The sequence below is a fragment of the Malus sylvestris genome, chromosome 2 (genome assembly GCF_916048215.2).
Source record: "Malus sylvestris chromosome 2, drMalSylv7.2, whole genome shotgun sequence".
Lineage (NCBI taxonomy): Eukaryota > Viridiplantae > Streptophyta > Magnoliopsida > Rosales > Rosaceae > Malus > Malus sylvestris.
Window position 1 is genome coordinate 1,951,280 of NC_062261.1, and position 15,247 is coordinate 1,966,526.

At 37.1% G+C, this 15,247-nt stretch overlaps 3 protein-coding genes across 3 annotated transcripts in view; all 3 read right to left on the minus strand.

Annotated features, from left to right (window-relative positions):
- The window catches only part of LOC126592363 (uncharacterized), a 212,057-nt gene that overhangs the window by 121,203 nt on the left and 75,607 nt on the right, over positions 1-15,247 (minus strand). Inside the window, exon 8 of the mRNA XM_050258055.1 lies at positions 1,924-2,028. Coding sequence (XP_050114012.1) covers positions 1,924-2,028 — 105 coding nt within the window. The remainder of the gene's footprint in view (positions 1-1,923; positions 2,029-15,247) is intronic.
- LOC126592472 (disease resistance protein RPV1-like) overlaps positions 6,651-15,247 on the minus strand; it is a 31,808-nt gene continuing 23,211 nt past the window's right edge. The window contains exon 2 of the mRNA XM_050258158.1: positions 6,651-7,116. Within this exon, the coding sequence (XP_050114115.1) occupies positions 6,724-7,116 (393 nt within the window). The 3' untranslated portion in view covers positions 6,651-6,723. The remainder of the gene's footprint in view (positions 7,117-15,247) is intronic.
- LOC126592506 (disease resistance protein RUN1-like) lies at positions 11,610-14,746 on the minus strand. Its single transcript, XM_050258202.1, has 4 exons — positions 13,550-14,746; positions 13,068-13,349; positions 12,172-12,948; positions 11,610-12,068 (listed from the first exon to the last, which is right to left on the minus strand). The coding sequence occupies exons 1-4, from the start codon at positions 14,690-14,692 to the stop codon at positions 11,631-11,633; spliced, it is 2,640 nt and encodes an 879-aa protein (XP_050114159.1). The 5' UTR covers positions 14,693-14,746; the 3' UTR covers positions 11,610-11,630.

The following is a 15,247-nucleotide window of genomic DNA, read 5'->3' on the forward strand; positions in this document are numbered from 1 at the left end:
TCCCATCCCTCTCAATCTCTCAATCACCGACACCAACCCTTGATTTGAGGAGAAAAAATCAACCCTAACCCCTTTTTTGGCAGCCTCACTCCTCCCTGCCATCCCACGCCCCTCTCCCTCTCTGCCTTTGCAGTCCATGCCTTTCGAAAATGGCAGATATGTAAATAATGCAAAATCAAGGGCCCATCTCACAACAAAACTGGCAAAACTGTAAATATCTTGAAAGCTGTTCAGAGACAATATTACCCTCCTAATTTTATATAATTACCCTCCAACTCAGCCACAGATATGATGGCAGTGGCGTAAATAAAGCAAAATCAAAGGGCAAAACTTTGACTGTAGCTAAGCTATAGTCAAATCCTTCCTCAATTTTAGAATAGATAATATGGGCCTAGCCCATCGGAATTAGGGTTTCTAGGTTTTGCTTTCTATAAATATAGCTTATAGATTAGCATGAAGAACAAGTTATTCACTATGTAATCTCTTAGGGTTTTGTAGCCGTTTCGGCATTCTCTTTTGTTTAACAATATTCCTATTATTTTGTTAGTCTCGTTCGTTGCGCACTCTGATATTCAACTTGGTATCAGAGCATGTTCGATCTTTGGGGTTAATCTACTCGTGTCATGTTTGTCTATTTCGTTGTTATTCATATGAAAAAAAGAAAAAAAAATTGAATTAGATGATCGTGAGGAAAACATGAAGTTCGTATACTGCAGTGCATTGAAACCAGAAACCCGCCTTCAACCTGCTACTTGTCTGCTGATGAAGCCCTGATCCAATAACCACAAACTTGGATCGAGTTCATCTTCGCTGCACCTACCCCATCTGAATCTGCCATGAACCTGCATCACAACGTCTTGAAGTCGTCATGTTGCGAACTGCAGCCCAGATCCATCCCGCCACCAAACACCAGTCTGTCTGCTTGCCTCACCCTGCAACCAGCCCAGAAAATTAGCCGCCGTAGCCCCATAATGATGAAACCCGCACCAGTTTGATGTTCAGCATCGCACTTGCCATCTCCATTGCATGTAACCTGATCAGTTCCCTGCACCACGACCTGTTTGCCATTGTTGCTTTTGTTGTGTTGATTTTTTGTGAGAAAGAAAAAAGAAAAAGGAAATACAATGAAAAGGAAAAAAAAATTTGTTTTGAGGTTTTGGCCCACACGGGCAGAGAGGAAAAATGGGTTGTAGGCTGTTTGCCACCCTTTTTTTGGTTTGATGTCTTTGAGGCCCACACGAGTTGTTGGCTTGTTTGAAATTGTTTTGTAACCGTCATTCGAGTGCTTGGAATTGTGATCACTCGAGTGATAGTATTTGTGTTTGTTTGTTTGTTGCTTCAATTGAGATATGGAAATCTTGTCCATTTAATGACGGGTTCTTTCCATACTCTCAACACTAGCTAGTTTGCCAACCAGAATCAAGAATCAAGTCAGGTCAAGAATCAAGAACCAGTTTGTCAGTCAAGTCAAGTCAAGTTTGCATGTCTGCCAGTCCATATCTGCTTGTTTGCAAACCCATGTCGTATACCGCCATGAGTTTGACGGGGAGTGTTGGAAAAATTAGTATATTATAATTATTTGAGTTTGCCTGTTAGTTAGTATATGAGTCTAGCCCATCCGAATTAGGGTTTCTAGGTTTCGCTCTCTATAAATATAGCTTATAGATTAGCATGAAGAACAAGTTATTCACAATGTAATTTCTTATGGTTTTGTAGCCATTTCGGCATTCTCTTTTGTTTAATAATATTCTTATTATTTCGTTGCGCACTCTAATATTCAAGTAGTTTAGTATTCAAGCTAGCATTCCATAATCTAGCTCAATTTCATGCTAGTTTAAATACTAAACTGAACATATTCAAACGAGGTCATCGACTGCAAAAGGTAGTGGAAAAGATAATTCAAACCTTATGCTAAAATGTTACCTGAACAAGTAGATGATGAATAATCAAGAGACAAAGAGAGGCGCGTAAGAGGATCTTCGTCTATTGGGTCGGATATCTGATCTCCTTTATCACTGACTGCCGGACCTTGTGGCTTCCAATGATGAATAGATAAAGAAAGACACGTAAGAAGTTCTTCGTCCATGGGGTCGGATATTTGATCTCCTCTGTCACTGACTGCTGGACCCTATGTCTTCCAACGATCAAGAGACCGAGAAAGACGCGTAAGAAGATCTTTGTCCATTGGGTTAGATATCTGATCTCCTCTATCCCTGACTGTCGGACCCTGTGCCTGGAAGAGTATTGGGAGATTCTCAGGACGAGTTTGAGGCTGAATATGACGGCCTGCAGGAAAAATACCAGGAGGCAAGGAAAAACGTGAATGCGCAAGGCTGTGAGGATCATGATCATGCACTGTTATAGTACTACCCATGTAATTACTGAGATCATAATCATTAGATGGCTCATAATTATCAGCTCACTCCAAATCATGCGTATTTTCCTTTATAGGTCTGTTCCGCACTAGATTAGCCATTGTTCTCATTGATGGCAAAATGTTTGCAAGTGGAGAAAATTTTGGAGATTTTCTATTGAAAAAATCCATCATTTCTTAGTCTTGCAGAGGATATTTTTTATCTTAACATGAACAGCCATACAATCTATTCAACTCTCATGGTCTCGCTATCTCTATATGGTAATGGCCAAGAGACTCAGGTGACCGGCTGAATGTTACCTGAACAAGTAGATGATGAATAATCAAGAGACAAAGAGAGGCGCATAACAGAATCTTCCTCCATTAGGTCGTGGTCTCCTCTGTCATTGATTGCTGAACCCTACGGCTGGAAGAATACTAAGAGATTCTCAGAACGAGTTTGAGGCTGAATATGATGGCTTGCAGGAAAAGTATTAAAAGACAGAAAAGTGCGAATGCGCAAGGCTGAGAGGACCATGATCATGCACTGCTATAGTACTACCCATGTAATTACTGAGATCATAATCATTAGATGGCTCATAATTATCAGATGACTCCTCATAGAACCGAGCTGGATGTTGGTAAAAAATATAACTAGCTTGGTCCAAATCATGCGTATTTTCCTTCATAGGTTTGTTCCACACTAGATTAACCATTGTTCTCATTGATGGCCTATAATAATCAGATTTTCTTGAAAGTTGGAGTACTATAACTTCAACTTTATCCCCACTTTGCAATTTGAGCTTATCGTTCGATAGTTGTCCTTGCCAAAGTTTAGGCGTATCCCAATATCCGCTGCCTAAGTAAGCCTGCAACTTTGTACGCTTGGTATTATTTAGAACAGTAATGCCAAATTTACTTGCAAATGCATATTTGTGAAAGAAGCATAGAGTCAACCCTTCAAAAGTACGACCATCATTCGGGGGAATATCAAAACTAACTGTATTGCCATGGTTAACAAACTCAAACCAATCAGGAACAAAATTCCCATAGAGTAAAACGCCACCAAATCCGCACGAAGTCCATCCCTACATATACAATGCAAGTGTCATATATATATATATACACACACATGTAAACGTGCGTTTGCGTTTGCATGTGCACGATAGGAAGGCAATGAGAGAGAGTGTGTGTGAGGTACCTGTAGGATGTTCTTCCCAAAATCAGCTGTGAGATTGGTGCAGTTACTCATATCAATCAATGTCATGAAGTTTAATGACTTATCCAAGCCTGGAACCTCTGTGAGTTTGGGCGAATCACTTACCTTCAACTCTGTTATATTTGACATTTCCGAAAAATTGGGCATTGTTTCCAATGCAGGGCAATTAGCGGCATACAGAAATTTCAAATTTGTTGGTAAAGTAGGGATTGTACGAAGGTAAAGGCAGCCATTTAACCCCAATGTTTCAAGCTTTGTAAGACCACTTAGGCTGGGTAGGGTATGAAAATAATTCCATCCAAGATCCAAAAGAGTGAGATTCTTCAATCTAACTGTAGAAGATGGTATTTGTCTTATGGCTGTGAAATCTGCTTCAAGTATTCTCAATGATTTCATCTCCCCTAAATCCTCATGCACTTCACTGAATTCGAAACAGCCAGTAAGAAGAAGAGTCTCAACAGATTTCAACTTATAGAAATCCCTTGGAAGAGAACTAAGCTTTTCACATTCTTTAAGGTTCACCAAAGAAAGTTTTTGAAGTTGACCAATGGAGGGGTGAATCTCGGACAAACTCCCACAATTTCCAGTATCAACTCTTCAAGATTTGGGACTTGTGAAAAGTCCGGTGATTTAATTAGAGAGTATGAACGACTGAGATTCATGATTTTCAACCTCTCTAGCAACTGTTACAGAAAACCAAAGGAAAATTGAAATTAATATCCAAAAGGAAGATGTCATAAAAAAAAAAAGGAAATCCAAAAACAAATAGAAACAGAACATCATCATGTGTAATTGATGTACCTTATAACCCTCCCAAACTTGTACCAGTTTGCTACACTGCATTTCTAAAACAACTAGTCTTTGTTGATCAAAAAAGTCATCTGGTATGGACTTTAAAGGGCATCCTACCCAACACAACCATATTAACTCTTTGGGAAGGTGTTTGTATTCTCCATTGAGCTGAACGTCTTTGAGATGAAGGAATCTCAGTTTCTTCATATTGGCAAATGCTTCTGTACTGAAGCTAGGCAGGCTAGAGCTTCGAGGCCAAGGATCAGGGAAATTTAGAGCAAGTCCTTCAACTTCTTCAGTTCCCTGTTAACAAAAGGTTATATTCATGTGTAGGAAATGGATTATTTGCATCTATTTACATGTGTTATTTTTACTAATTCATAAAACACTCATTGTCAATTAAAATCTTATGACATCTTCCTATGAAATTAAAACAGAACATGAATAAGAAATATGAGATTATTGTCAATTAATTTCATATTAATGTCATAAAAAATTACATTTCTACCTCATATTTCTTATTCATGAATAAGAAATATGGCGTAGAAATGTAATTTTACACAACCAAATTTTACTGTTTTTTTAAAGCCTCACCTACATGTAATCATAACATATCTCTAATTAAAAAATTAAAAATAAAAAAAACTTCTCACTCCGACATTCTATCACTCTCTTCCTCTCTCCTTCTATTTGAAAAACAAAAATTAAAAAAAATTCTCACACACTTTGTGTGTGCCCATATGCTAGTTATTCATTAGGCAAAATCACCTACGGTGATTATATTTACACATAAATGTTGGTTAGTGTATAATAGACATGCGCGGGTTATATATATGTTTTCAAGTAGGATGCATTATGCAAAATTTTATTGGGAATGTACTTACAGATTTATTTCTCAAGACTTCGGCGGCCTCTTGACAGTTCCACAACCTACTCCATTTTCCAGGATGACCAAGAGATTTTTCAGAAATGATTACTCTAGCCATTTCTCGAAGCAAATCATGCATATTCAACTTGTTGCCTTCAACAGTTACAAGACATCTTTCACGGAGGATAGTGATTCCTATTGATGCAAAAAATCCACATCCATCTAATACTTTTGTGACATAGTCCTTGTCCTTTCCAATAAAGAAACAAGATATGTCAAGAAATATAGCCTTCTCTAAAGAATCTAGCCCTTCAAAGCTTGTTCTGAGTTGATTTACAATGTTTCCATTTGGACATCTTCCCAATTTCTCCAATTGACTTTCCCACTCTACCAACGATCTTCTAATCAAAAGAGATCCTAAAACTTCAAGAGCTAGTGGTAAACCTCCACAGTAAGAAACCACCTTTTTTGAAACTTCAAGATATCCTTGATTAGGACAACTATTTTTAAAGGCATGCCAACTAAATAGCTCAAGAGCTTCTTCTTCATTCATTTTCGTAGCTTGACATGCTCTGTCCACATTTAGTAGTAGACGTTCATCTCTTGTCGTTATGATAATTCTACTTCCAGGACCAAACCAATCATGACTTCCAACTATTGCATCCAGCTGTTCCACTTTATCTATGTTGTCCACGATAACAAGTATCTTTCTATGTCGAAATTGTTGTTTTATCAAACCGATACCTTCGTCAACACAGCTTATTTTATGCTTCTTTTTCAAGATGTCCGAAATAAGTTTTTTTTGCAAATCAACCAGATCATGTTTACTTGTAGCATCGTGAACGTCGGCAAGGAAACTTTTGAATTCAAACTGAGGATGAATTTGGTTATAAATGGCTTTGGCAGCTGTTGTTTTACCTAATCCACCCATCCCCCAAATTCCAAACATGAGAACAACATTTGATCCACCACTTGAAAGATAACTAATAATATCTTGAACGCGTGAATTGATTCCAACTATGTGCTTGGCCACATGTAATTCGTTAGCGCTGGTGAGCCTTTCACAAATATTCTCGTCAATAATTTTTTTAATGAACTCTGCTTCGTCCCTGAAAATTGAATTCGTAAGCATTAATGGGGCTCAATGAAGGCTCAGTAGGAGATATCAGTACATAAACAATTTTCTTTCCTTCTTCCCTTCATATAATATATACATATATATATATTATATATATATAAAAGTTAGGCGTATGAGTTAAACTCCAATTACGGTTTAGGTTACTTATGAGAGATTAAGGTGTATTCATTAAGCATGTGAATGAATGTTTAGATTATGTAAAATGTTAATTAAGCATGTCAATTAATTAAAAGATTAAGTCATTCACTAAAATTTGCAGCTTCTGTGAAGGATCAACGTGAGAGATTAAGGTGTATTAATTAAGCATGTTAATTAGAGTAATACAACTTAAATCTTGAAAAGCAGCTGAATGATTACCCATTGTTAGCGATTTTAAGATGGTGGCCAGACAAATTTGCAGCTTTTGTGAGAGCCTCTCTCCACGGCTTTAGCCTTTCTTGTTTAGCTTCACGTTTCTTGTCATCTTTTTCTTCACGGATGTCATTTTCGTGCTTCTGAAATGCTTCGGCTAAATCTCCGTCCTGCTTCCTGACATGCGAAGGATCAACGTGATAGAATATTGGTAAAACATGTCGCCCCAGTTTGTCTCTACACTCCATGATCTTCACCAGCTCGTCAAGACACCAACTCGAATCCGCATACATCTTTGAGAAGATAATGACAGAGATCCTCGACTCTTCGATTGCACGAAACAGTTTCTCTTTTATTTCTTCCCCTCTTGGTAGATCGTCCTCATCAATAAAGACCTGGTACCCTCTGGCTTTTAATGCCACGTGGAGGTGGCTCGTGAAGCCATTGCGCGTGTCTTCACCCCTGAAGCTCAAGAATACGCCGTACTTCCAGAGTTTGGACTTGGAGGAGGACGAAGAGGAGGCTTCGTGGGCTGTCATGGCGGTATCCACCGTTATGGCTTAGCAGTGGTTCAGATCACAGACTGAAAAAATGGCTACAGCTGCGTTTGCGTTGCCGAAGGATGATAACAAAAGTCAAGATCTTGCAGGGGAAGCCAACAAAATAAACGGTTAAAATTTAACTAAAATAGTGTGTTTTGATTCTTATACTTTTAAGCCAATAAGCCAAGAGGAAGAGGAGTGCAGATAAGCCAAATTACACGCGTGCAAATTACAGGGGAAGCCGACAAAGGTGGAGGTTGAAAGTTTGATTAATGTCGTTCATTGAATAATCATGTGATGGTGTTGGTTAATGGATAGTGACCCGCCTGGATATTTTTGTTGCTGGTTAGAATTTTGTATTTTGAGGAATCTTCATGAACATATTGGAAATGTTGTCGATTTTGATAGAATGTAGATTTAAATTGGAATTTCAACAAAAGTATAACTTGAAATAGGTCGGCAAATTGTCGTATGATTCGTTAATCTAATACGAAATGTTATGTAAATAATAGGTTTTGGATTAACTTATTAACAGTTCGGATCTTTAACGGATGATCCGTTAAGAATTAGTTAAGATATCGTTTTGCATATCTAAACATTAGGGATTGCAATTTCGTGCATAACCCATTATCCAACATGAAACATGATTAGTTAATGAATCAAGGTGTTATCAATCACCTGTTGAGAACTTTTTAAGATAACGGGTATAACACGAACACGATAAATACGGCCATTTTTCCATGCCTAACTTAAAAGGTATTAAATATTTACATGAAAAATAAGTTTTACTGAATAAATGTAGTTTTACCGAATCAAGATTTTGTGAGTTTCAGTCGAGAAGGGGTTTGGCGGATTCACGGCGTCAGGGGTCGCATGTCGGAGTGGGGAAAAGGTGGTGATTAGCCAAGGAGGGGATCGTTGGTGTCGTAACCGTCGCTCAAGGGGGAGAAATTGCTCCGAGTGGTACACGACGTGTTATTATATAAGTGGTGATAAATTTTATCTCTTTTTATTTTTCATACATTCTCTTACTTTGTGGTCGTCGAATTAAATGAATTTATAACAATAAAAAGACATAAGAGAGATGATACAAATAAGAGAGAAGACAAAAAGGGAAATTTTCATATAAATTACCTTTCTCCTATTAATATTTCAAAACAAAAAGTTTAGAGAAAATAAATCCATGTAGTGGGGGTGGGTGGTTAAATTGATTATTTTCCAAAAATATATTTCAATAACAAACAATAATATCCAAAATAAGTAAAATTTAAAATACAATAAAACTAACCAGCGACGGAGCCACCTTGTTATTAGGGTGGTCTTTTGACCCTTGTGACCTTTTAATGATTCTTATTAAAATAATAGGCTTAAATGTCAACATGGTTCTGTGTTTTATTATATCAGCCAATTTAGTTCTTGTGTTTTCAATTTGTCCAAATTTGTCCCTATGTTTATATCTGTTAGCCAATTCAAGTCAATCAGTTAAAAGACAGTTAAATGACATGTGCTTAGCACATGAGAGGACAAAAACGTAATTTTATTGTACACCAACTAAACTTGGCCATTTCGGTTTCTACAACAGTAAGTTGTTGTTTACATTGGCTTTTGAGCTGGTTTTTTTTTGTCTTTTCCACGAAAGCTTCCTTCTTAATTTCTTCTTGTAGTTCAAGGGAATGCTCGTTCATATGTAATCTATCTTCAATATTTGACGGATGCAGGTTGTATGCCATATTTGAGCCTCCTCTACGCGAAGTTAACGGAAGAAGAAGAGAGGAAAAAAGCTCGAGAGATTGTTAATATTCTGGATGAGAGCGTTACTAGCTCGACCTTCCGCGTAACTCGCTTTGCATTGTATGAAATCGACTACGATGGCAAATCTCTGAAATCTTGGACGAAGATTGATGACATCGGCCATTAGACACAAGTTAATTCATATAATTGCAAGCAAGTTAGCAACTCTGAGGTCGAACAAAGTGGCATACATACATGTTGCCCAAATTTGATACATCATGGATGAGATGTAAGTGGAAATCTTTGATGAATGTAACCTAACGTAGCCTGCTAACGAAGAGTTTTTTTCAGTGTACTTTGAACATTGTCACAGTGATAAAATAGTTCTAATCAATTGTAACACATGTATTTAATTACATCACGTGACATGTTTTCGAGGTATACACAAAGAGAAGAAGATATAAATTAGGTTATTCACACTTGGAAACAAGATCGATCGATCCCCCTTATGAATTTCAATGTGATCGATCTCCTAATCAATTGCCGGTTCTCATATCTAATGAATTGAATAAAATTTATAGACAAAATTTAACAAGAGTGTATAAAACACCCAGAGGTTAAAGTCATGCTAGTTGCTGCAGCATCATCACCACCACCGCTCCCACTCCAACCACCACCATCATCACTATCAGCACCACTAGACCTTAATTCTTCACGAGGATACCGAATCACCGGAGACTTTACTCCATGAAATTATAATTTTCATATGCACATCATGTTTCATGAATAAGCGGTTAAAATTTAACTATTAAAATCACCCACTACTCATCAGGGTTTTTTACCATTGGTTTGGTTGTGTTGTTTTTGGTTTTTCTTTTGTGACACAGAAAGAAATTGACAGTCATCATTTGCTTCACCAAACACTTGCATATGCATTATAATTTCATGCTCTCCAACTGCAAGCGTGTTTGTCTCTTTTTTTTCCCATGCAATCTAGAGAGGTTCTTGCTTTTTGTTGCAAATGACACATTAATCAACGAAATCAAAAGCATCTTATGCCATTTCCCTTTCATAAAATCTAGCTCGGAAAGTATATAGAGCAGTACAAACCAGAGAACGTGGCCCGAATGCCCATTTTTTAAAAAGTAGTCAAAACCCGAAAGCAATCAAGTCTGATCAATGCCAAAATAGAAATGACAATCAGCTAGCATAAGCTATCCAACAACAGGCATATCCAAACAGATACTATTCATGTTTCTCTAGATGATCAGTGCCAAAATCCTCTTTCTCAAAAGCACTTCTATGGTAAACGAAAGTCATAGAGATCATACAAAAAATCCAAAACACTAAAACACTAAAATGGGCAATGAGGATTCAACACCAACATCCAATAACCAAAACTGGCACCAAAACACTAAACCCTAGAATTGTAAACCAGCTTAATTCAAAAGCAGCTTAATCTGCAACAATTTTTTTTTTTTTTTTTTTTTTGAGAAGAGCTTAATCTGCAACAATTGAACAAAGAAACAGAATTTACCGTGATATAATGGATCCCAGAACTGATCTTAATGAAACGGAAGCAGCCTTTGAAAAACAGTCTTCTGATGCTGACGACTAAATCTATCTCCACTCTCATACTTCCCCGACCATCATGTCTGGAGCTGCAATGAATCAAGGCAAGGTTGTACACAAAAACCCAAAAATTCGCACACCAATTTTCCTGAAACAAAAAAACGCAATCAGATTAAACAACCACACTGAAAACACCAAAAAACTAAAATAATAAGGCAACAGTCAATGCAAAACGCAAAGACTTTAATTTTACAGCGATCGATCTGCAAATTTTCTTCCCATTCAAAGAAAAGACAAAAAAAAAAAAAAAAAGCAGAGAAACCAACTGAAACAGTTCAATCAGCCAGAAAAATGGACGCTGAGAAAGAAGCAGTGCAAGCTGAACACGTAAAAAGATCCAATCTTTAACCAAACAATCTAAACCCTAAACCCTAACAAAATTACAAAGGAGAAGAGAGAAATAAAATTAAAAAATTAAATATGTATGCACCACACATAGATTGGATAAACATTTGACGATGAAATATAGTACAACTGCAATTAGGGTTTCATCAAATTTTAAGTAATTAATCCTTGAAATTAACCTGATGATCTAAATTAAACACAAGTTGAAAGGAAATTAGTGAAAGGGAACAAACCTTGATCCATTTGCCTTGCACCAGAGACATGGCTGGAGAACTATCAGTCACTGTGGAAAGTCAGTTTTGGTGGGTTTCTCAAATGCTTGCAGATCTGTTCGTACACACATCTTTTATATAAAGCAGAGGAAGAAGAAGCAGCAACTATAAAGCAGAGGAAGCAGCAGCAGCAGAACCAGAAGAAATAGAGGCAGGGGAAGCCGATAGAAACGGAGCAAAGGAAATGAAGCAGAAGAAAAGGAGGGCAATCCAATGATCCCAGCAGAGATCAACCCCAAAGATGTTGGACAAAATTATTAAAAAATAAATTTACAAAATTACCCTTGAATTATTTTATGCATTCTTTCTTGCTGTTTTGAATTTTTTTTTGGATGAGGGGCATTCTGGTCCTATTCATTTTGTTGAAGCTGTTACCCCAGATGTTGGTCAAAAAACATAACGAACTACGTCCAAATCATGCGTATTTTCCTTCATAGGTTTGTTCCACACTAGATTAACCATTGTTGTCATTAATGGCCTAGAGCTTGTTGAAAGATGAACTTCAACTTTATCCCCACTTTGCAATTGGAGCTTATCGTTCGATAGTTGTCCTTGCCAAAACATATCCTCATCCCAAAATCCGTTGCCTAAGTAAGCCTGCAACTTAGTATTCTTGGTATTATTTATAACAGTAATGCCAAATTCAAAAAAATCTCCAAGTGAATATTGGTGCAAGAAGCATAGAGTCAGCCCTTCAAAAGTACAACCATCATTCGGGGGAATATCAAAACTGACTGTATCGTGATCATGGTTAACAAACTTAAACCAATCAGGAACAAAATTCCCATAGAGTGAAATGCCACCAAATCCGCACGAAGTCCATCCCTACATATACATTGCAAGTGTTATATACATATATACATGTAAACGTGTGTTTGTGTGTGCATGTGCATGATAGGAAGGCAATGAGAGAGAGAGAGTGAGATACCTGTAGGATGTTCTTCCTAAAATCAGCTGTGAGATTGGTGCAATTACTCATATTAATCAATGTCATGAAGTTTAATGACTTATCCAAGCCTGGAACCTCTGTGAGTTTGGGCGAATCACTTACCACCAACTCTGTCATATTTGACATTTCCGAAAAATTGGGCATTGTTTCCAATGCAGGGCAATTAGCGGCGTACAGAAATTTCAAATTTGTTGGTAAATCAGGGATTGCACGAAGGTTAGGGCAGCCATTTAAGCTCAATGTTTCAAGCTTTGTAAGACCGCTGAGGCTAGGTAGGGTATGAAAATCATTCTCTTCAAGATCCAAAACTTGTAAAGAAATTAGACTCCCAAGATCCTGAGGGATTGCATCACGTGCTAATTTCAAACCATATAGGTTTAAAAGAGTGAGATTCTTCAATCTAACTGTGGAAGATGGTATTTGTCTTATGGCTGTATTCATTGCTTCAAGTATTCTCAATGATATCATCTCCCCTAAATCCTCATGCATTTCTCTGAATTTGGAACAGCCAGTAAGAACAAGAGTCTCAACAGATTTCAACTTATAGAAATCCCTTGGAAGAGATCTAAGCATTATGCAATCTTTAAGGTTCACCAAAGAAAGTTTTTGAAGTTGACCAATGGAGGGGTGAATCTCGGACAAACTCTGACAACCTTCCAGTATCAACTCTTCAAGATCTGGGACTTGTGAAAAGTCCGGTGATTTAATTAGAAAGTGGGAATGAGTGAGATTCAGGATTTTCAACTTCTCTAGCAACTGTTATAGAAAACCAAAGGAAAATTGAAATTAATATCCAAAAGGAAGATGTCATAAAAAAAAGAAGGAAATCCAAAAGCAAATAGAAATAGAACATCATCATGTGTAATTGATCGTACCTTATAACCCTCCCAAACTTGTACCAGCCCGCTCCACTGCATATCTAAAACAACTAGTCTTGGTTGATCAAAAAAGTCATCTGGTATGGAATTTAAAGAGAATCCTTCCCAACACAACCATATTAACTCTTTGGGAAGATGTTTGTATTCTCCATTGAGCTGAACGTATTTGAGATGAAGGAATCTCAGTTTCTTCATATTGGCAAATGCTTCTGTACTGAAACTAGGCAGGTTCGAATCATAAGGCAAATATAGAGCAAGTCCTTCAACTTCTTCAGTTCCCTGTTAACAAAAGGTTATATTCATGTGTAAGAAACGGATTATTTGCATATATTTACATGTATTATTATTCATTAGGCAAAATCACCTACGGTGAATTATATTTACACATAAATGTTGTTTAGTGTACAATAGACATACGTGGGTTATATATGTTTTCGAGCAGGATGCATTATGCAAAATTTTATTTGGAATGTACTTACAGATTTATTTCTCAAGACTTCGGCGGCCTGTTGATTGTTCCACAACCTACTCCATTTTCCAGGGTGACCAAGAGATTTTTCAGAAATGATTACTTTGGCCATTTCTCGAAGCAAATCATGCACATTCAACTCATTCCGCATAGTCCCCTTATTCCACTTATTCTCCTCAATAGTTACAAGGCATCGTTCACGGAGGACATTGATTCCTATTGTTCCAAAAAATCCGCATCGATCTAACATTTTTGCAACATAGTCCTTGTCCTCTCCAATAAAGAAACAAGATATGTCAAGAAATATAGCCTTCTGGTAATAATCTAGCCCTTCATAACTTGTTCTGAGTTGATTTCCAATGTTTCCATCTAGATGTGTTCCTAATTTCTCCAATTGATTTTTCCACTCTGCCAACGATCTTTTAGTCAAAAAAGATCCTAAAACTTTAAGCGCTAGTGGTAAACCTTTACAATAAGAAACAACCTTTTTTGAAACTTCAAGATATGTTTGATCAGGACAACTATTTTTAAAGGCATGCCAACTAAATAGCTCAAGAGCTTCTTCTTCATTCATTTCCTTGGCCTGAAATGTTTTGTTCACATTTTGTAGTAGATGTTCATCTCGTGTCGTTATGACAATTCTACTTCCAGGACCAAACCAATCATAACCTCCAACTATTGCATCCAGTTGTTCCACTTTATCTATGTTGTCCACGATGACAAGTATCTTTCTATGTCGAAATTCTTGTTTTATCAGAGCGATACCTTTGTCAACACATCTTATTTTATGCTCCTTTTTCAAGATGTCAGAAATAAGTATTTTTTGCAAATCAACCAGATCATGTTTACTTGTAGCATCGCGAACGTCGGCAAGGAAACTTTTGAATTCAAATTGAGGAAGAATTTGGTTATAAATGGCTTTGGCAGCTGTTGTTTTACCCAATCCACCCATCCCCCAAATTCCAACCATGAGAACATCATTTGATCCACCACTTGAAAGATAACTGATAATATCTTGAACGCGAGAAATGATTCCAACTCTGTGCTTGGCCACATGTAATTCGTTAGTGCTGGTGAGCCATTCACAAATATTCTCATCAATAATTTTTTTAATGAACTCTGCTTCGCTCTTGAAAATTGAATTCGTAAGCATTAGTGGGACTCAATGAAGGCTCGGTAGGAGATATCAGTACATAAACAATTTTCTTTCCTTCTTCCCTTCAGTTAATATATATATTAACTACCTACTAGCTCGTATGTGATTTTATGACGAACTTGAATAAAAGGATTAATTGATAAATAAAAGTTAGGCGTATGAATTAAACTCCAATTACGGTTTAGGTTACTTATGAGAGATTAAGGTGTATTCATTAAGCATGTGAATGAATGTTTAGATTATGTAAAATGCTAATTAAGCATGTCAATTAATTGAGAGATTAAGTCATTCACTAAAATTTGTAGCTTCTGTAAAGCATCAACGTGAGAGATTAAGGTGTATCAATTAAGCATGTTAATTAGAGTAATACAACCTAAATCTTGAAAAGCAGCTGAATGATTACCCATTGTTAAGATGGTGGCCAGACAATTCTGCAGCTTTTGTGAGAGCCTCTCTCCACTGCTTTACACGGATGTCATTTTCGTGCTTCCGAAATGCTTCGGCTAAATCTCCGTCCTGCTTCCTGACATGCGAAGGATCAACGTGATAGAA

Excerpts from the sequence above, each read along its gene's own strand:
- LOC126592506 (XM_050258202.1), bottom strand. The coding sequence starts at position 14,692 with ATGCTTACGAATTCAATTTTCAAGAGCGAAGCAGAGTTCATTAAAAAA. Across the intron at positions 13,350-13,549 it reads AAGTCTTGAGAAATAAATCT|GGAACTGAAGAAGTTGAAGG; the intron begins GTAAGTACATTC and ends TTTTGTTAACAG. Across the intron at positions 12,069-12,171 it reads TTAGGAAGAACATCCTACAG|GGATGGACTTCGTGCGGATT; the intron begins GTATCTCACTCT and ends ATGTATATGTAG.